This window comes from Labrus mixtus, chromosome 16 (assembly GCF_963584025.1).
Source record: "Labrus mixtus chromosome 16, fLabMix1.1, whole genome shotgun sequence".
Lineage (NCBI taxonomy): Eukaryota > Metazoa > Chordata > Actinopteri > Labriformes > Labridae > Labrus > Labrus mixtus.
In genome coordinates, this window is record NC_083627.1 from 14,239,211 (window position 1) to 14,260,240 (window position 21,030).

Sequence of the window (21,030 nt, forward strand, 5' to 3'; positions counted from 1 at the left end):
AATACTATTTTGTAAGTCCCCCTACAGTGTGTTCAATCCAAAGTCACAATTGAACCCTTATAGTCTATGGATTGAACCAGCAGGTCTTCATCACAGTTTAAATGGTCGGCGCAGATAGTTACTGAAGTTGTTTGTAGAGCGTCATCTCATTAAATTGTGTAAATATATAATGTCAAAAGTTATAGGCCTACATTATTTAGCACCACTTAAAGGTATTAGGCGATCTTTATGATCTATATTCTATATTTTGTATATTCAAATATTTATTTTTTAAATGTTGCATTATATTTCTATTTTACTGTATATATGTGTTTTAGTAATTTGAGTGTTATTGCATGGCCTTGCGGAACAGTCTTTTACATTTCACTGCACATCTGTATGAGCATGTGACAAATAAAAATCTTGAATCGTGAATTGAATCTTGATCATGAGGCTAACATGTACTAATTTGTGATTACCGGAAGTAGTATATTCTTTGGGCTTTTAGTTTGAAAGTAACGACGGAGTATGAAAACCTGTCAGATACCCCGCATTCCCCCCGTGCCACAACTGTGTGTTACCTTGTTACAATTCAAGTGTTGATCCACAGTGACAGAGATTTTGAAAGAGATATGTAGACAGATTGACAAATAGATATATTAACTACACAATAAAGGGCAACAAGAGAGAACAGCATACACATCGCTGAATAAAAACCAACCGGTGATCAGTGTGATCCGCCAACATCTGATCCACTCATACCCAGTGTCTTTTATTTCTAAATGTTAGTAGATGCCTTTTTCAGAACAGACTTAGTTGTTTATCAAAGCCATAGATGGCCGATCTGTAACCTATCCCGCACTGCCATGTTTAAGGATGGTTGGGTGGTGGTTAAATATTCTGCAGGTAGTGTACCATCTCTGGAGATAATCAGGAATCTTTTTTTCATGTTTTTGTCTATGGCCATGTATTGCCGTGATATGTAAATGTATTAAATATTGGAGAAACACCATCCAGCTGTACACTCTGGAAATAATTAAACAAAGACTTAGAATAATTCATGTAGTATAATTGCACAATGTTTTTTTGTTCATGATCATCCATTAGTAAGCATCAACCTTTAAAACACTATTTGAGCAGGGTGGCAGTTGTGGACAAGTGTGTTTGTTGCCCAACACCTTTCATACCATTCAGGTTCCCGTTGCCACACAGCTTACATGTTAAAAAGTCTGTTAATATAAATTTGGTGTAACATGCTTTTTCATGATTCAACGATACAAAGATAGTCAGGTTTATGGATATGGAAGAAGTTTCTGACTTGGCCTACACAAGTGTGTAAGCCTGATAACAAACACTTGAACAAACACAAAATTCTGTTCCGTGTTCAAAATGTTGTAAAATACTGAATTATCCAGAGCTACAGGGATAACTCCATATATGTAACAGATTAAACAAATGACTCAAAGTGACCACCTGTATTAGTGTGGATTATATATTTATCTAACATAGTCAATGGCTCCCTCGTGTGGAAGAGTGATGAAATCAGTTCTTCACAGAATAGACTGTGCCACCATAGATGAGATCCAAGTTAACAGTATTTCATGGACAGGAAAACAGTTCGCCATAAAAATTGAGATACAAAATACTTTGCAGTGTTTTGGCCAAACCAAAAGATGATTGTATAAATTCATACTGTATGAAAAGAAGGAACATTTCAATTTGTTTTAAAATAACTTACACTTGAAGCATTTAATAGTCCACAGAGAAGCAGATGGTCAAATGTCTCCCCTTTTCCAAGCATAGACTAATTGAAAAGCATTAAGCAAGTATTATTTTAATTTTCTCATATTTGTTAATACTATGTTTACAGTATAAAATGTTTTCGGGAAATGTCAAAAATGACATATTGAGTTGCTTTAATATGAAAAATCATTTATTTTTAGCCAGTGGTGTTATGAAGGAAGGGGAGGATTTGTAAAAACAGTTGGCATGTTTTTATCCAAACAACATTTTATTGCAGCTCAGCATTTCTAAACAGTCACAATCTTAAAGCACTCTTCTCATTGATAGTTCAATATTTTAGCCCTGCCTCTGCTTGTGTCTTGGATTCGTCTTGCAGAAAACAAACAAACGTCCTCTACGTCGAACAAAGAAACAATCTTTGCAGCGCCTCTTCAGGGCAGACTTTGTTTTCATCCCTGCAGAGGGCTGGACCCATGGAAGCTGCGGACGCACTCCTAACAGAGATGGTCCAAATTGAGCAGAGGAGCTCGACCAGGAGGGCTGGACGGAGCTGATTCTGATCGATGATTGGAGTAGAGCACGGGGAGCTGTGGCGAGGGTGCAGAGACGATGGTAAGCACTTGCTGCCGGTGAGGCGAGGTGAAGATTCATCCAGCTCACGTTGGCCACTCGGCGAGACAGAGAGGCAGCAAGGTGCTTCAAGAGGAGGGGTGTCATGGTGTCCAGGCTGAGGAGGGGGAACAAGAGATGGTGCAAAGTTATTACAGTGACTAAATGAAGATATCACTAATTCATGACCTAACTTTTGACTGACCTTTTGAATATCATATTTTAATGTTTTTAAAGATTTACAGTCTATGATCAGTAGCTTATTACTTGATCTTTAAACTGAATTATTTTTGGTAACAAGAAAGTGAATAGCTCAGCTTAAAATAATAGTTCCTTTATCAATATAAACATCTGACGTGTGAAAGACAGTCTACTGCTCCGCTATTCAATGAATCACTACAATACAGATCATTTTACACCTATGCAGTCAGGTTCTTAAAACAAACATATCAATCGATGTGAACGTATGTATGACCTTGCAAGTGAAAATATTCAAAACTGTTAAACATGTAAATAATACAGTCAATGCCACAAGCATAGCCATGATAGGCTACATCCCAAGGAGACAAGCATGACAGAGTTGACCGACTAGCGCCAGGTGAAAAAAAAAAGGCAAACATTTGTATTGGACCAGGAAAATTCGTATCCTGAAAATAAATGAAGGTAAACAAACCCTCAGGACGGTGAACAGTCAAAACCGGAGGATATTTCCAGGAATATGGTGTTTTAATCGCCACAACACGACCGCGGTGATGTATTTGCTGCAAGGATACAACTACGTCCGGTAAGAGCTACGCGCTGAGTTTTTATTCCCTCAGTTTGGCTTTTTCAGACAGATTTCTCCCGTTTGCTTTGTAGAAATATTGCTCCTCGCGGCCTTAGCAGCAACGAAGTCTAAATTGTATTTACAGGTTTTCGCTTCTTGTATAGCCCATATTAAATCCAGGACATATCTGAATGTTTCGCAGAGGATATTAGGTAGTATACCGGTACTCCGGACCTGAGAAGCAAAACTCAGGGCTAAGCAATGTGCCACTACACATATCCTCTGCAAGGCATCTTGGGAGAATAGATTGTTGTAAACATGGCGGCCGCAGTGGGGAGACTTCTGTCCTTCAGTAAATCTGCTAAGGTGTTTGTTTCACCTTTGAGGTTCACTGCTATACCCGCGCACCGATACAGCGTAGACGTGTCCAACACTGGCGAGGCGATTACTCACACCGGACATGTAAGTTAAAATGTGATTCTCTCTGATGCTGTCATATTGTTCACGTATTATTCCTTACGTTAGCTTAGCTTTGTGTTTTGGAGCTGCTAGTAGTGTCTAAAGACCTTCATCCAAAATGTTTTCCGTGACCATCTTGACTTCGGCCATTTATTTATTTATTGTGACGCACATGTTTCCATTTATGATGTCATAGTTTGCAAGGTCAGATCTTTTGTTTTTTTTCCCCCCCTGAGGTGTTTGATGAACATGATCCCAGAAGAGCTAGATTTGTTGGCAGACAGAAAGAGGTAAGGATGATGAAACACGCTTATTAAAGTGTATCTTCAAAGTTCAATGTAAACACTTTAGGTTTAACACGAATTCACTAAAATGAGACCGTCAATGTTAGGGGTGTTACGATACACAAACATGTCGCTTCGGTTCAGTAACGGGACCTGATGCAACATTTCTTTTTCTTTATTAGGAACATTTATCCCTTTTACACACACTAAGTGCTCAGGTTACTTTTTAATAACATTTTAAATTAAGCATTGTTAAAAAAAACATAAAATAAACTTATGCTGCATCCTTCAACCAAAAGAGTCTCCAATAAATAAAAGATATGAATGAAATGAAGTAATTAATATAGCCTGTAAAAATATTTCTTTTAAATTACACTGGCACCTTTTAGTTTATGAAGGCAACACTTTTTTGAATGCCCTTTGAGCACATAATAAACCCTAATCACATCTGGGACAGTACAGTTTCATGTTACGATTCACTTAGCGCCGTACATCAGAGAGAAAGTACAACACTCATCCATTCATACACCGCCACCGGAGCAGCGGGAGCAATTCGGGGTTAAGTGTCTTGCCCCACGGGCACATCGGACATGTTGCCCAGCTGGGGATCGAACCCTCGACCTTTCGGTTGAAATGCGATGACTCTTCCAACTGAGCCACAGCCAGTGTGAGAACTATTAATATTTCCCTCTGTCGATATAAGAACTTTAACGGCATTTGTCGTGGCTTTGGCCCGTTCAGAATGACTAGCAAAAGGCTGTCTGTTGGGGAGGGAGGGTGTTCATTCTATCATGCTGCAGGTTATGCTCCCACACAGACGCGTCTCCCCTTTTGCGCTGTTGGAACGGGATCATCGCTGAAAATGAAAAATGAAACTTAAGAGTAAGTCCGTAAAAAGAACTCCATCCCGGTTATATGCAACTGTCCAAACCGACAGGGCTCAAGGAACTAGTAATCTGCACAGTTTATGTTTGAACTGTTTTACAAGTTACTAACTAAAAGCTGTGTCCCATACCAGCGCCTTCCTCCACCCTGCGGTGTGCTTCCGCTTTGCCGTCCGCGTGGGAACACAGATTAAAGCGCGTCTGTTCGGCGCGCACTCGGATCGGTCCGTGTAGTACGTGTACCTTTACACCCCTAGTCAATGTGCATCACTGCTGTTGTGTGAGCCTGGCATTGATCCTTACATTCGCAAACTTATGGACTGATTCATTCAAATAATATAATCTTCTTCTGCACAGATTCATGATAAAAGGTAAATCAATTAAAGTTCAAAACGGTACACCTCTCACTACTACAGTAAATCACATAACACTAGTTCAGCACTTGTTTTAAAGTATTTCTATTAGAAATGGTGGCGTTATTCTATTCTCACCCCTGACTTCATTTAACAGCTGTATGCATACAGCACACATTGTACACATGGATCCCTCATCATCAGTTGTGCAGACAATTTCAGTCTCTGAAAGTGTTTGTTGAAGCTCTGCGTTGCTTCGCGGTTTTCCACTTCTCACTTCTGTATACCGACTATTTCTAATGCATTGTTTGTGTCAGGTGAATAAGAACTTTGCCATCAAATTGGTCGCAGAGGAGCCAGTGACTGACATTGAGGCGAGAGTGGTGTCATGTGACGGTGGTGGAGGGGCCCTGGGCCATCCAAAAGTCTACATCAACCTGGTCAGAGCCTGTACACACACACATATTTATTGAGATTAATTGAATATGTCCACTTTTACATTATAAACCCCTCAAAAAAAGTTTGGAACCATTATTTCGGTCAATTATTTCGCCCCTTGAATAACACTAATTGGTGTGTTTTTTTATATTGTTGGAAAGCTTGATGAGAAACCTTTACAACGAGGTATAACTTGTAAGAATTGTGCATTCCTGGAATGAGCAACACTGCCAAAATCCCCTGCAATGTTCCCTACCCGCAGCAAGAAGCTTTTTACACTTCGTTAATTTTACACTGTCAGGGACTTCAGTAGCATGTGGAAGATCCGTTTGCAGCCACAACAACTTGGCACCTCGTCCTCACGCTGTTCACATTTTGCTGTGGGATGGCATCCCATTCCTCAACCAGGAGTTGTTGAAGGTCAACCAGCGTGGTTGTGTTGGTCACTCTGGCATGAACAGCACGCCCAAGCTGATCCCACAAATGCTGTCGATTAGGTGCCAATCACGTGCCAGTCATACACCTGTAACTGGCACACACCTGACAGCACTTGAAGCTCAAAACAGGAGTGAATACCAACAGGAGAACATTGCAGGGGATTTTTGCACATTTTTTGAGGGTGCTACCCACACGTTTAGCTGTGTTGCACATTCCACGAATGCAGGATCCTTACAAGTTATACTTCAGTGTAAAGGTGACTAATCAGGCTTTCCAACGATACATAATACAACACCAATTAGTATTATTAAAGGGGCGAAATAATGTTTCCAAACTTTTTTTGAGGAGTTTATATGATGCGCAATGAATCGCAGCACTATGGCTCCCAAAGATAAACTTATTTATTTGCTATATGCATTAAAGAACACAACGGTTCGAGCCTGTTCGGAGCCATAGTGTTGCAAATCTTTTGCACATAATATCTAGTGATTTATTTACAACTCAGCACCTAAATAAATGCTGTGCATGTGTTTGCTGACTTTTTCTGCACTTTGACTTTGTCTCATGAGTACAACCAGGGCCTTCTGTCTTTAAGTCAGATGAAAGTGTCTTACCAGGTTTAATGTGTTCTTCAGCGATGGCAGGAATATTTTCAAATGCATAAACACCTTGATCAAAGAAGAAATGTTCTTCTGGACATCTGAAGAAAGACAGATCTGCAGCCTGAATAATGAAACTCTGCCTCTGATTCATGAAATGCTCCAGAAAATTAGATCAGAATCAGAATACTGAAAAACAGGTTACTTGATGCATGTGTAAGTGTGCTCTTTGGGTTCACATGTTATCCACTTAAACAAAGATTGGTATGTAGAAAAATGAGGATAGTAATGTTCTTGCTTGAATAATCAAGTTTTAGGATGTATGTTGTGCCTTGAATTACAGTTCTCTGACAAGATAATCTTTGCTGTATTTCTATGTAATATTCACATGATAATGATATTTTGGTATGCACATTGCATTCCAAAATGTCATTACTCACTTTCTTTCTTTAATTATTTCCTTTTTTGTCTCTTCCAGGATAAAGATACAAAAGTGGGCACATGTGGCTACTGTGGATTACAATTCAAGCAGAAGCATCATCACTGAAGAAATGCATCCTTCTTTGCTTCTCTGTATAAATTGCCATATTGGTTAATAAATTATATGTTGTCTGTCTACCTGAGAGTGTGTTTTTTTTAACTGAAGCCTCATGATTTCAATGTTGCAACACATCTTCTGTCTGTAACTACAATTTAAAGGCTATATCAAATTGTTTTTTATACATTTTGAGATATTTAAAAAGTCTTCCAGTAAATAGGACGAGACTCATCTCTTTCTTGGGGAGGGCTTTCAATCAATCAAATATGTATTTGTAAAGCCCTCATTTATATCGAATGCTGTCGCACGATAAGAAGAGCAGGTCTAACCGTACTCTTTGTAAAGCTATTTATAGACACCCGACATTGATCCAGCATGAGCGAAGCACTTGGCAACATGTAGCAGTGTTCAGGAAAAACTGCCTGTTAACAAGCAGAAACATTGCGCTAACCACTCATGCCGTTGGGACTGTGTTGGGCTTTCAGAAACAACAATTAATAAAACATGTTGGCTACAATGCCAGCATGTGTGGTATCAGAAGTAGCAGCAACATATGATAATCTAATAAGTAAGACTATAATATTAACAGCTGTAATTGTAGCGGTTGGAATCAAGCTGCTCTGATATTCACACTGTTTTTTATTATGATAATAGAAGTAAGATTTATATCCATACCATATGTGTAACTGTTTTACACCTACAGACCCTCTACATGCCAAGGTCCCTTTGTTTTATCCCTGACAAAATATGCAAAGGAAGGAGGTGCTCAAGAAACTACACAATGCCAGACCATCTAGCCTGAGAGACGGTCACGTCTGGTGTTAATCGATGCAGTTCCCCTCTTTTACAGACAGAGGTCAGTAATGTCATACACGTGAATCTTCTCATCCTACAAAGAAGGATGCTATGAAGGGATTGCTATGAATGGACGTTAAAGCAAGGTTTGAGACAGTTTAAAAAAAAAAGAAGCACAAACCAAAGCTTAATGTTTTCAAAGGAAATGTAAAGGTGTTGTTTATAATAAATCTTCAAATGGTCAATACAGCAACAATAATGTGATCTGCTGAAACTGTCATTAAGGTATTGAAGACGTACTCTGCTCCATTTTTATGTTCATCATGTTCATCTCACCTGTGTAAGTATGGGTATGAGTAAGTATGCTTTTGATGGCAATACTTTGAACTTGCTTTCATCAAGAAGCAGAAAAGATATGGCTTGTCTCGACCTTACTGAGAGAACCTGAGGATTTCTTGTGCATCGGGGCCCACACAATGTGCGCTGTGGAGTCTTGCTCTGCCAAGCCAAAAAAACATCAGGAGGGAGCCAGCCTGATAAGACACAGTAGCGCGGAACAATACATGTTTGAAGAAGATCATATATATATTTCATCAGACTTATTCTCCAAAGACCTCTGCATGCCAAATTGGGCTGTGCTTGGCTCAGGCTCCAGACAGCACTAGCCTGTTCTGTCCCCAGTGATGCAGCCAGTGGAACTGCATTTTCCACACCATAGAGCTCAGGTTGGGAAGAGTAGTCAGGCTGATATAATTGGCCCTGGTGACTCCTGGAAGTGAGGCTTATGCTGTAGTTAACCTCATCTATAGTCAGACCACTTTGGATGATTGAAGGAGAGAGAGGTGTATTGTTTAAATGAGGCAGGCGAGCCGGGTCGGTGTCAGAGAGCTGACTGGTTGATCCTGCGGTTGGTAAGTCTGAGTGGTTCAGAGGTGGTGGTTGGATGAGTTGGAGGCATTGCCAGAGGCAAAATCTTCAGATGAAACTGAGCATATGAATCGTGCTGAATTAAGCAGTGCTGTGTTTTTGTGCTGGATTAAACTTCCCCGTTTAATTATTCAATGCTATTAAATGCATCAGCCGGCATAATAGAATATTCTTTAACATCACAGACTGTATGTTACGTATCTCCAGATTACAAAGTTGAATCCAGACAATCTGCAGATTGACTTATTCATGTTTTCAAACCGTCAAATCACCACAGGGATCCATGGCTACACCCACTTATCTGCTTTCTTTCAGCATATACAAATTGAAAGCATAACATGACCTTCACTGTTGGGACAAAAAATAAGATAAATTGAAACTGTTATCATATTTAAAATATATCCTCAAGTCACCACGCTACCCAAGAGATAATGGAGTTAAATGCCATTGAATACTTTAACACAGCTCATCCACAACAATCATTCACTTAACACAAAACATCCTACTTGTCGCTGTAATTGCCCTATTAAAACAATTCTGCTTGAAGATGTGTCATATTACAGACCCTCAGGCTCATTATGGAACTCCCTGCAGCCAATTATCTGAACCTCTATGTCTAGAAGCCTCTGTGACCAAAAAGAGCCATAAGCTGATCTGGGAGCAGCCCGTCTTTCTCAAATCCATACTTACAGTATGAAAGGCAAAACAGGAAACTGACCTTTGGTCATTGTCTCAAGGCAACTTCACTCAGCTCCACTTTAGAGTCAGGTGATGGAGCGTCTGACCTTTACCATGGAAATAATGACTTGTTCTTGTGCCAGGGGCTCAGAGGGTTACCACAGGGAGCGAGACACCTCTGGCGACATGTGACAGTTTTTTGGAGGAGAGAGAGTTTGCACTCAGCACTTTGATAGCCCCGGAAACCAAAGTGTGTGTGACAAGGCGCAAGAGACTTAGAACTGTGTGGATATCTGTGCCTGTGTGTGTGTGTGTGTGTGTGTGTGTGTGTGTGTGTGTGTGTGTGTGTGTGTGTGTGTGTGTGCAACAGAGACACAGGCAGACACAGTGCTGAAAGAAAATAGGTGTTAGACGGGGTGCAGATAGGAGTAATTTAAAGTTGTCAATACTTCCTTGCAGACATTCCATTGAACATTTAAGGGTGATTCACAAAAAGTTAGTCTTCTGAGTTGATAAAAGACTCTTTTCTCTTTTACATCAAAGTTCTCCTAAAAGGCCTATACAATTCCTGGGCATGTGAGCAAGACTTATAAACAATGGCTCTAACACATTCCCTAACCTGTACACAGCAACAGTTGAGAGCTATCACATTAGATGGCCCAGGACCTTGTGTTGGACTTGGACTGGTTTTGAGTGACTTGCTTGTGTAATACAGAGATGAGAGTTGGGAGAATGGTGGCGGGAGCAGCGATGAGGGCAATATTCAGGACAGAAAATTAGAATGAAACATTTGGTGTTAGGAAAAGGAAGGTGGTAGAGGAAATGGTGTGTGGTGGGCAGAGGAGTAAGATAGAGAATGTGAGGTAAGTGACAATAGATGCTAACCTCCCCATGAAAAAAATGCTGTTTACATTCCTGATAGTATTTCACAGTATTTTGCATCAAATTTCCAGTCCTTTAAACATCTCCAATTTAAAGGTCACAACAACCTTGTTATAGTTAAAACTTTCTCTTAGATGTTTTATTTTGAGAGAGAAAACTAGTAGTTTAGATGACTTATTTAACAGTCAAAACGTAGCTGTTATCGATGGATTTATGGATCAAATAATCATGTTTAATACGATAGTTTTCACTCTGCTTGCTTTTTTTTCTACCTCTAATTTCATCCTGTCTTTGTTCACTCTACCCAAGTCACACGGTAATACTTAAAAGCAGGCAGCTTTTTTTTTTGTTTTAGCAAAAAGCTTGAAACACTGATCAAATTTGCTCAGGAGAAGACAAACACACTTAGCAACTAGCTGGCTAAAAAAAGCTGCCGGGTAGAGGTGCGACACTGCGTGAAAAGTTATAAATATTGGACTCTACGTCTCAATGTTGCTTTGCCAAATTACACAGAAATGCGGCTCTTAGTTTATACTACTTCAAGTCTGCCGAATGTAAACTGCCAATAAGTTCACCATCTATTTGAAAAGGTTAGTAACATTTGAAACTGTAAAACGATTTAAATGATACTATTATGAATGTAGTTTAGAGTAGGATACTCAAGACAATTTTAACTTATTTGACACATTTAGACCACATTCAATGTACAACACTAAATTGTAGGGTAAAATGTTATGATAAAATCTTACTGTGGCAGTTTTCCCCTAGTTCTGTCCCTGAGACCAGTCATGTCTCAAACAGCTATGGGTGAGGACAAGTATAGCCTTATATCTCCTCACCCCACTCAGAACTGGGTCAGCCTCTTATCTGTATACTTTATGACACCTCCACCTGCTTATTGAAGTCAAGTCTACTGCAAGATTTGTTTTGAAAAGAATCAAAAAGAGGATCATTTATAAAAAGGCCAATGCGATCTAAATTTACAATATATGAATTTGTAGCCAACCAAAATGATATCCTGTTGGACTGGGAGTGGAAGAAAGAGAACTTTAAAGAAATAAGAAGTCAGATGTCATTATTTATCATTTTAAAAGTTACTTATTTATGAGGCAGAAACAGAATGAAATTCTCGGTTGAATTCATCCTGAATTATTTAATCTGAAATGGTTAATTCCATACAAAGCTCGGGCAGATCCCTCCTCTGTTCTGATAAATACTTTATCACCCTTCCTAAATCAAAAACAGGAGGAGAAAGATGGGGCTGAGAAGAAGAAAAATGTCTGTTTCTCATTGTTCTTTGTTTTAGAAAGTGTTTGTCTGAATGTTTTTTGATGCTAAATTTGTAAAGTTTTCTTAAATAATTGAAGTTGATGAAAATGTGTTTTTCATAAAACATTGCAACTAATGATGCCAGCCATATTGCTTTGTTTAATTCAGCGATTGCTCTTAATTTTGGTTGTATTAGAAAGTCACTGCTGTGTATAAACAAGCTACACTTACTTCAAATACTTAGGAGGTTTGATGAAGCATTTTGCGCTCGTTGGATTTTCTTGCAGTCCCAGGTTGACAGAGTCAAAAGCTGCCTAATGAAAAGGGACGCATCGCTGATTGCAGCTATATCTGGAGCCGAGGTGGAAGTGGCATCGATTTAACAATTTAGCAGTACCCTCCTCTGTGTGTTTCCATTAGTCACGGCTGAATACCACCCACTTCCCCCCTTTCACTCCCTTAAAACACACACGCACAAACACTTTGACTCACACACACACACACACACACCCAAGCTTGTTTTGGTATATTCTGCAATTCCTGAAGAGATTTTATTGGCGTTATGGCTGCACATACGGTAGTGGTTGCAACACAGTGGACAGCTAATGTAAGGGCAAATTCATAGAAATTACCATGCTACAGAATACTATGTCTTTTATTTTTGTGGATCAGTGCATGTGCAGGTTATAGTGCAAGTGTACAACATTGTATAATTTTCAAGTGTGTGAACCATACAACCTTGCTGCAGGAAAATGTGTGAAGACACTTGTTTGCTTTAAGACAATTGATCATTAATGGGGCTCACAAAAGTATCAATCCAAATAGCAAAATAGGATCAAATTGATTGACCGCTAAACACCTACTTTGAACTATGATTGTTCAATCATAGCTTAGCTACATGGTCTGTCAAACTATGAATTTCTCAACTTCAAAGTGGTGTACATGGCACAACAGTATAGAGTGGTATACTATGCACTGAAAGTGTGTAGAGTTTGGTAGGGTTGTTTCAGACTTTTACAAAACCAAAATCTTGGAAACAAATGTTGAATAAAGAATTCATCGTTTTTTAGACATCTTACAAGTTCACTTTTAACAGTGACTAATCATGGCTTCCAAAGCTAGTTATTATTAGCTCTCATTAACTTCATTTATAGTTTGGTCCAGATCAACAAATCGATTCACTGTATACTATTCTCTTGATCAGTTTTGGCCTACTTTAGCAGCTCTGTCCTGCTCTTCTTAGAATTTGAGTTATTTACTCTCCAGGAACTTGAGAAGAACATACCCAAGATAGGTTAAGATTAACATATCCATTAGTTAGAACTTGTCATCAAAGCCTAGATTTATTCAACATGTATCCATAAGCTGACCTTTTCCTTGATCTGTAAACTCTAGTCTCACATTATTATGAATTTGGGGCGAAAAGTGCATATTTAAGACTCTTTTTTTTTTTTTCAAAGTTAAGCTGGACACATTCATATTCCAGCCATTAAAATGTTTTTTGAAAATCTCATGGTTAACAATAGCTGAATTAGCAAGCTAGCTAAAGGGTTTAAAATGTCATTTCAGTTGGAAAAATGGATGGTTGTAGGCTACAAACAAGAAGCCTGATTTTGTCATTGTTCACTGTAAACTTTATGTTGGGAGGGAAAGGTTGACAGACATAATAGCTAACAGTAACACAAAGGGTTGGACCTTAGCAAACAGTCAAGTCAGAACAACAAAATATAAACTTTTTATCCCAAGTCCAGCAGTCTTTCAAATATTCTGTAAAGTACTGTATGTGTTAGTTGGACTACAAAGACGTAGACCTAACTACTTCAAAGGATTGTCCGGGTGTTCTGCTGTCTGAATCATTTAAGCCTTTCCACACGTCGGCTGGTTTGGTCTGATGGAAAGAAGGACCATGAAAAACTCCGTCCACCCATTCTCTGAGCGATGCTACTGGTGATTCCTGTTGCCTGTCTGCCTTGGTCAGCGCCATGTTTGATGGATACCCAGGACCAGAAGAACCAGTCGATGACAGCATACATGGAGGGTATTCTGGATGCAATCGGCCATCTAATGACGCAGCAGTGTGAGCAATGGACCAAATTTTTGGCTTGATTTCTGTACTTCGAAGGTCCTGATTAGGATAATAGGTGTTTTTTTGCTGTTGGACCGATGTGAGTTTGTGACATCCTGGGGACGCTCTCTCTTTTCCTTGCGGCGGGTCAGGGTTGCGTGTGAGATGCCGATGTCGGGTGTCTGTGTTAGGGTTTGCATTATTGTCCTCAGGCAGAAACTGTGGCTTCTGCTCACAGTCAGAACCTTCTGATTCAAGCAGTTCAAAGTCATCAAGGTCACTCTGCATGTCTTCACACTGTTGATCTGAAGTGAATGATAAAGAAAATACTTAGTTCACGCTTATCATACTAAGAGAAAACATGAAAAACATTCTGACAGATTATGTTAAGCCCTGCTCACCAGAAAGGTCTTTCTCAGATTTCAGAGGCTTCTCAGCTTCGTCACTGTCATCATCACAGCCTCGGTCATCACAACTTTTACAAGCCCGGGGTGACCACGTGACCTTATTCTCCTTCTTTAGCCTTCTGCGTGCATTGGCAAACCAAGTAGACACCTGAGAGCAGAGCAGAATAGAGGTAAGAAAAGAAAATTCAATTGTACGAATAGGAGTAGTAAGGAAATTGTACTATAGTGAAGAAGAAGTGAGGAAGATAGGACAAATCAATCAATCAATGAAGAAGAGAAGAAGGAAAAATGAATGTTTGAGGGAAGGTTTTTAATGAAGACAAAACAAGGAAGGATAAATCTTTTACAAATACTGGAAAATTATTGAGGGAAAGAAAGACATTATCAGCCTTATTAAGAGATCTTCAACTACCTGTGTAAGGGTCATCCTAGTAATGATAGCAAGCATTATCTTCTCTCCCTTTGTGGGATAGGGGTTCTTCTGGTGTTCCTGCAGCCAAGCCTTCAGCGTGCTGGTGGTCTCTCGGGTTGCATTTTTACGACGGGACGCACCATCAGAGCAGGAATACCTGAGCCAAAAGTTTATAATTGTATAAAAATGCAGCCGGGCTATTCCAAAAATAAGTGAACAACCCATGCTAATAAGAATTATTAGCCTTACTCATTTAATTGTAACTATTGACTTGAATTTATGAATCAATGATTTACCACTGTGGGTTAGGGTTAGATCATACCAGAATGTGAAAAAAAACACCTCAAACTAGTTCAAGATACTAAAACCCAGCAAAGATTTGATCAGCAAGTGTGTAATAGCTATACAATGATGACAAGTCCTAAAGGAATATGAGGTCACTAAACACAACAGTGCTACAGGCACATAGTAAATGTATATCTCACAAGGGAGTCAGCAGTCCCAAGCGGAGAATATATGATGTTTAGATATTACAGTTCTGAATATAAATGTGGTTTAATTTAGGGGCTATTAAAGCACTTAGCTGGTATTCATACATACCCATATCTGTCATAGGGATACTGTCCCAATGTGTATTCATAAGGATAGTAGGCAGGAGTCTGAGATGTTCCTACATGTGCAGATGCAGCTCCGTCTTTAGGGTCTGGTGGTCCCTGAAAAAAATGGCAAATACCTGATTTAAGTGTTTACTTTGTAACAAAATATATGCCTCCACATTCCACAATAATTCACTTAATTTCTCTTTCAGAGTGACAAAATCTTGAATTTATTTCGGACAAGTATGATAATCAAATCGTTCTTAAATATTTGAAGTCCACTTTAAAACACAGTTTTACTTTGTTCAACTTTTCTTCCCTCGCGTGCTTACCGGCTATGTGCGCAATTACGCATTTTAAAATAAAGGTGAAATAATTGCAATTATGAACATTGGCTGAAATCCTAAAACTCACTCTGGAATAGAGAGCGGTGGCGTCGCTGGCGCAGGTGTTGTAGTAACTTTGGCTCTTTGCATAAGGGCCGCTGTACACTCCAATGCCGGTGCCAGAGTTGAGCTGGTGGCCTGGGTGTGACGGAGGCGTTCCCGGTTCCAAACCACTGGACAGAGAGCTGGAGGTCGTCAGAAACTTAGAAAATAAAAATGCAAAAATTAACATCACATGTCCGATTACATTATCAGTGAAAACATTTTAATAGGTATTTTCCACACACAAGAACATTCTTTGTATTGTCGATCAAGTAGGCTAGTTTAAACCAAATACCGTTCAAACTTGCTTATCATGTTTAAGTATATTTTTATTTCACCCGTGTGGTTTGCTTGTAGCCTATAACTGAGAATGTTAGGTGTTCTGATTTGAGTTGGTTTTTAGATTAAACATCAGAAATGAACACAGATCAAATTAAGCCGTGCGACTAACTTTTTTACATTTCAGAAGAAAATGTCATTTTCGTACAGATTTTAAAGTCTGTTAATCATCTTATTTCAAAGACTAAAAACAAAAACTGCAAAACACTGACTGTACCTGTGGTGTGGTAGGGTAGGAGTATCCAAGCTGGGAGTAAGCCATGGCTCAAAAGAGTTCAAAGAGACAGACGGAGGAGAGCAGACACGGGGCGACATCCAACAGCATCCGTGCCAATGACGTCTGTTCTCAACAGTAGCTTACTTCAGAGTTTGTTTGACAGTCAACTTTAAAAAAATTAAATTTTGATATGACCTACCACCTACTCCAAATGGAGGCTCGGAGACATTTACGCATCACCGTCATTATACGCAACACCACTAACAATCTTTAAAAGTTCATACTTCGCATCCTTTACAGCTTTCCCTGCCGTCTGGCAATCCAAAGCGAGTGTACTGTACGTGTTCCCGTTCAAACCATGCTTCTCCCTGTGATGCGCTCTTTGCTTATAAGGTGCGTCTCTCTGACGTCATCTCGGACTCTGTGTGTGCATCCCGGTATTCATATCAAGATGAAGAAACTCTCCCAATTAATTCCCTCCCAGTTTTCTATCAGCTCTTATCCAAGAGAACAGCTCCAACCAAGCGCAAGTGCAACTAGCCCCCCCCCCCCCTCCCCCCCAGGCGTAAAGAGAAAGTGATCAATTTTCCCTTCCAAATAAACACACAGCTGCATACACACTTAGGGCTATGGCCAGAGGGGGACCGGGAACGTGATGCCTTGGCACCCCATTGACACAAGATGATTGATGACTACAACCTAATATTAGCATAATCGTTTTGCCCTGTAGTTTAGATAACTTGTCACCACGGAGAAATCTCGCTGTCATCCACACATTCATGAGTGGGGAGATTTCAGGTCTCATCCAAGCAAATTAATCAAAAAATAAACACTATGCATTCCCTTGAGTAAGCACCGTTACCAACTGAATGGCTTGTCATGTTTTTAATGACAAAGTCTTTACTCGTCCTCGTCTACTGATTTTTTTTCACGTCTTCTTAGTCCACCTTTAGATCTGTTCTTTTTTTTTTTTTTTTTTAATCGCTGGGGCATGTTGAAGACTAGGATAAGTATGTCAGTAAGTGTTGAAGGAGTTTGTGAGAGTAAATCAAATTCAAATGTATCCTACACGTTTCGTGTTATAACTGGCAGGGATAGGATTTTAGGGCTGAAAGAGAGCACGAGGAGTAAAATATCCCGCAGAAACTTAAACGTTATGGCTTTTTTCTTTTAAGAAGTTTTTCTTTTATAAAGTTGGCCTACACAACAAACGCAGTTGCAGTGAGATCTCTGAGTTTAGCATCTACTTAGATGTAAAAGTGCAGTGTAACTTAGAAATATAGGCCTACAGAAAATATACAAATAGGCTATATAAAAACTTTAATGATTACATAAAATATACTAGAAGATATTCTATTTGACAGTATCCTTTGGAGTCTAAAGGAAACCTGTGAGATATGTTTCCTAAGCACCTTGCCAAGCAACCCAGTCATTCAATCATTTAGTAACCTGTTATTGAGTTTACCAGCACATTTGATAATCATAAAACATTATCTGAACTAATTGATGAATCATGACCACTCACAGGGGAGACAGCTTACAACACTGTCTCCTAGAAATGACATTTATATTTACTTCATCATGATCGCTTTGCTCAGAGTGAAGGAAGCAGATTAAAGTGAAACACTCTGAAAATCAGAAACTGTGGCTTACATGCAGAATATCTGAATTCATTTTAGACACACAGTACTTTGGTAAATGTATGGGAAAGAGTGCAGACTTTTTTGTATCACAATATATAATACACTTTACCTAGCCTTTACCAGGAGTTTTAACATACAGAATTATAATAACTTTTGTTGTCACCACAAGTGGAAATGTTTCACTTTTGTTACAAATTGTTACAATTAACAGATTTGTATGCTCATTCAAACAAAAAGTAATCCTGTACAGTTTCCCAGTTTACTCCATGCTATGCTACGCTTTGTTTGTCTTGCTGGTCTTTGTAAAGGTTAACAGAATTGAAATTATGAAGACTTTGGTGGAGCAATCAGTTTTTTTTCATTAAAGGGAAGTGTCAAAAGAAATTGTTGATGATTTTGAAAAGAGTATTTCTCTTTTCTAAATTTCATCAAGAATCCCCTGCCCTCACACGAATGCATACAGAGTGACTTTTATTAGAGGTAATGAGAGGAAGAATCAAAATGGTTTAAATTAGTTTTGATGAAGAGAAATAAATCACAATTTACAAAAGGATTAAGGGTGACATGCGTGCAAGACATCTAACATGTAGAAATGTTTGTGGAAACTAGGGACAACCTGAAGGGGCAAACTTGGGGAGCAGAGGAAAACATTAAATAGACAGGGGAATCTGGAATGGAGCGAGGGGATGTGGAGGTAAAAGGACAAAATATTCCCAGTGCACCCAGAGTAGGGTTGGAACAACAGAGCTGCATCACCAGAAAGCATCTCGGGCCCCACTTGGGAGGAAGCATCTATGTACCGGCGCTTGATTGACATTCCATTTGTCTCGTGAAAGGTGCTCATATACTGAACACGGACTTACTGTCTCCCACTCATCTGTGATCAAAGCTTGGAAATGAAGTTATCCCCCAACACTGACATTGCACGTCTCCACACAAAACCCACATCACTCACAGAGAATGGCAATTTATTAAGCCACTGGCCATGAACAAGGCTATGTTTTATCATAGTTTGTAGGAAAAATAACGTGTGAGCTATGGATGAAAAAGCAGAGAGGCAGGATTTAACTTCCAAGTGTTTGTTGCTTTCTTGCAGGGTTAAAAAAAAAAGAAAAGAAAAGCATGCATTGCATTGTGGATATAAGATGAAGCTATTTCCCTCTTTTTGAATATTCAGTGGACTACTTATATATTAATATATGATGTGTTTATAAATTTATGGCATTCCTCCAGTATATATTTCTTAAGGCTATGAGTTCGTTAGACCGTGATTATATCTTTCTGATCTTGCTCCCCTAACATCAATCATTCATTCAAGATGCTTCTCAAGAAAAAAAAAAGAGAAAGGAAACACATTCTTATCCTCTCCTTCCTGCATCAAGCACGAGCTATTATGCAGGAGGCGGGGCGAGTGGGTTAATGATAGAAGCATGTTAATGTAAAAGGGTAAAAGGGAGGAGAGCGCAGGAAGTGTTTGGGATAGAGGACCAAACAACTCCAATCACAAGTTCTTTCAATCACAGTGTGCAACATTTGAATTTTTTTTTACCTCAAAGTCTAAAATCTATGCAATTTTAATAACTGTTTAACATGCAGATGCTTTTTGAGCCTCATCTTGGTTTTTAGCTATTTCATCTTGAAGAAATATCTCTGTGGGTGGTGAAGTGAGAGTGCTTCTAACAACCTCAGTGAGAACACTACTTTACTATTCTCCACTTTCTTTGTTAGTTCAGTATGAAGCTACAACACAAAAACCTGTTAACTCAGCTGAGCAATTAAGAATAGGCAACAGCTTCTGCATTTCACAAATTTGAACTCTTATTCAAGCTCTAAAAAAGCAGAAATGGAAAATATCTTTGTGTTAAAATGTGTGGAGGTTTCAAAAGAGCTGAAGTCATTTCATTTGTGCTGACTAATAGTGTAGTATTCATTATGATGTAACAGCCACTGATGATATCAATGCTGCATTTTTGCCACCAGTTTGTGCACACAGCTGGAGTTCGAATAGTGCCACATATCCCTCCTTTGAGTTGAGTGCATGAGAAAAGTTGTTGTGCACATGGTTGCTTTATTACCAGATGCTACTGTGTCAAAAACTTATTTTCCAGGAATGGCAGCTTGAGTCAGTCAGTCTATCTATCTATCTATTTATCTATCAATATATCTATCAATATGTCTATCTATATATCTATCTATCTATTTATCTATCTATCGATCGATCGATCGGTCGGTCGGTCTGTCTGTCTGTCTGTCTGTCTGTCTGTCTGTCTGTCTGTCTGTCTGTCTGTCTGTCTGTCTGTCTGTCTGTCTATCTATCTATCTATCTATCAGCCCGCATAGAGCTCCATGTTTAAGCTTTGCAACCCAACCATGACAGCTGTATTTCAATCAGGAGAGACTTAATTAAGAATGAACAATTATTTATTTAACAATTTAGGAAATAAATGTGCAAAGTCTTTGGGGACTAGACTCCATCATGATGACTTGATGTACTCTGAGGCGTAATGAGGCAGACAGCAAGATAGGATACCCCCCTATAGAGTCTAGACACTGGTGGTGGTGGTGGCAGAAGAAGAGTGCAGGATGTGATGAGGAGTGGGTTTCTGAGGCTGTATCTGAACTCTGCTGAGCTGGGGCGGAGGAGTGCATTGAAATGACAAACTGACTGTGGAGGAGAGAGAACAGGTTTTAAAATGTGACCACAGCAGGATGATTGGTTGAGAGAGGTTTTGGCAGAGTCTGATTGGATTATATAATTTAAAGAGTAAACGCCCCAAATCAGCTGATCAATCATTCAATTAATCAATCTTTATTTGTGTAGCGTCAACTCATAACGAGTATTATCTCGAGACACTTTACAAAAAGCAGGTAAAATACCTTACTTATATTACAAAGACCCAGCTTAATCTATCATGAGTGTAGCACTTTAGCAACATTTAGCAAAAGTTACAGTGGGAAGAAAATAACTTCCTTTTAACCGGCAGAAATCTTCGGCAGATGCCTCATGACGAAACAGCCCTCATGCCAAGACTGCGCCGGGCTTGAAAAAGGGATAGGGAGAGATGGGATGGGGGGGGGGGGGGGGGGGGTGTTGTTCAGGCAGGCCGTCCATCAACGATCTCGAGGGGGGGAGGGGTTTCTATTGGAAGTATAGAGAAATTACAAATAACTCACCTGCTTGAATTATATTATTGTGCAGAATTAGAGGTGTGGCCAATTTGAGTGAAAGTTATTTGCCCCTATAATTTTGCCTGTGGTGTAACCTCAGCTAATACAAGCCCC

General features: G+C 39.4%; 3 protein-coding genes across 3 annotated transcripts; 1 reads left to right on the forward strand and 2 right to left on the reverse strand.

The window, feature by feature from the left end:
• Positions 1-1,971: 1,971 nt before the first annotated feature.
• On the reverse strand, positions 1,972-2,477 carry mrpl36 (mitochondrial ribosomal protein L36). The gene has a single exon (XM_061059785.1). It carries the CDS (start codon positions 2,437-2,439, stop codon positions 2,059-2,061), a length of 381 nt encoding a protein of 126 aa, XP_060915768.1. The 5' UTR covers positions 2,440-2,477; the 3' UTR covers positions 1,972-2,058.
• A 915-nt stretch (positions 2,478-3,392) lies between these two features.
• On the forward strand, positions 3,393-7,168 carry ndufs6 (NADH:ubiquinone oxidoreductase subunit S6). Its single transcript, XM_061059784.1, has 4 exons — positions 3,393-3,559; positions 3,793-3,846; positions 5,395-5,517; positions 7,031-7,168. Exons 1-4 carry the CDS (start codon positions 3,416-3,418, stop codon positions 7,097-7,099), a joined length of 390 nt encoding a protein of 129 aa, XP_060915767.1. The 5' UTR covers positions 3,393-3,415; the 3' UTR covers positions 7,100-7,168.
• A 5,939-nt stretch (positions 7,169-13,107) lies between these two features.
• irx4b (iroquois homeobox 4b) lies at positions 13,108-16,493 on the reverse strand. Its single transcript, XM_061059481.1, has 6 exons — positions 16,106-16,493; positions 15,536-15,709; positions 15,126-15,238; positions 14,526-14,682; positions 14,108-14,261; positions 13,108-14,011 (listed from the first exon to the last, which is right to left on the reverse strand). The coding sequence occupies exons 1-6, from the start codon at positions 16,148-16,150 to the stop codon at positions 13,437-13,439; spliced, it is 1,218 nt and encodes a 405-aa protein (XP_060915464.1). The 5' UTR covers positions 16,151-16,493; the 3' UTR covers positions 13,108-13,436.
• Positions 16,494-21,030: the final 4,537 nt, after the last annotated feature.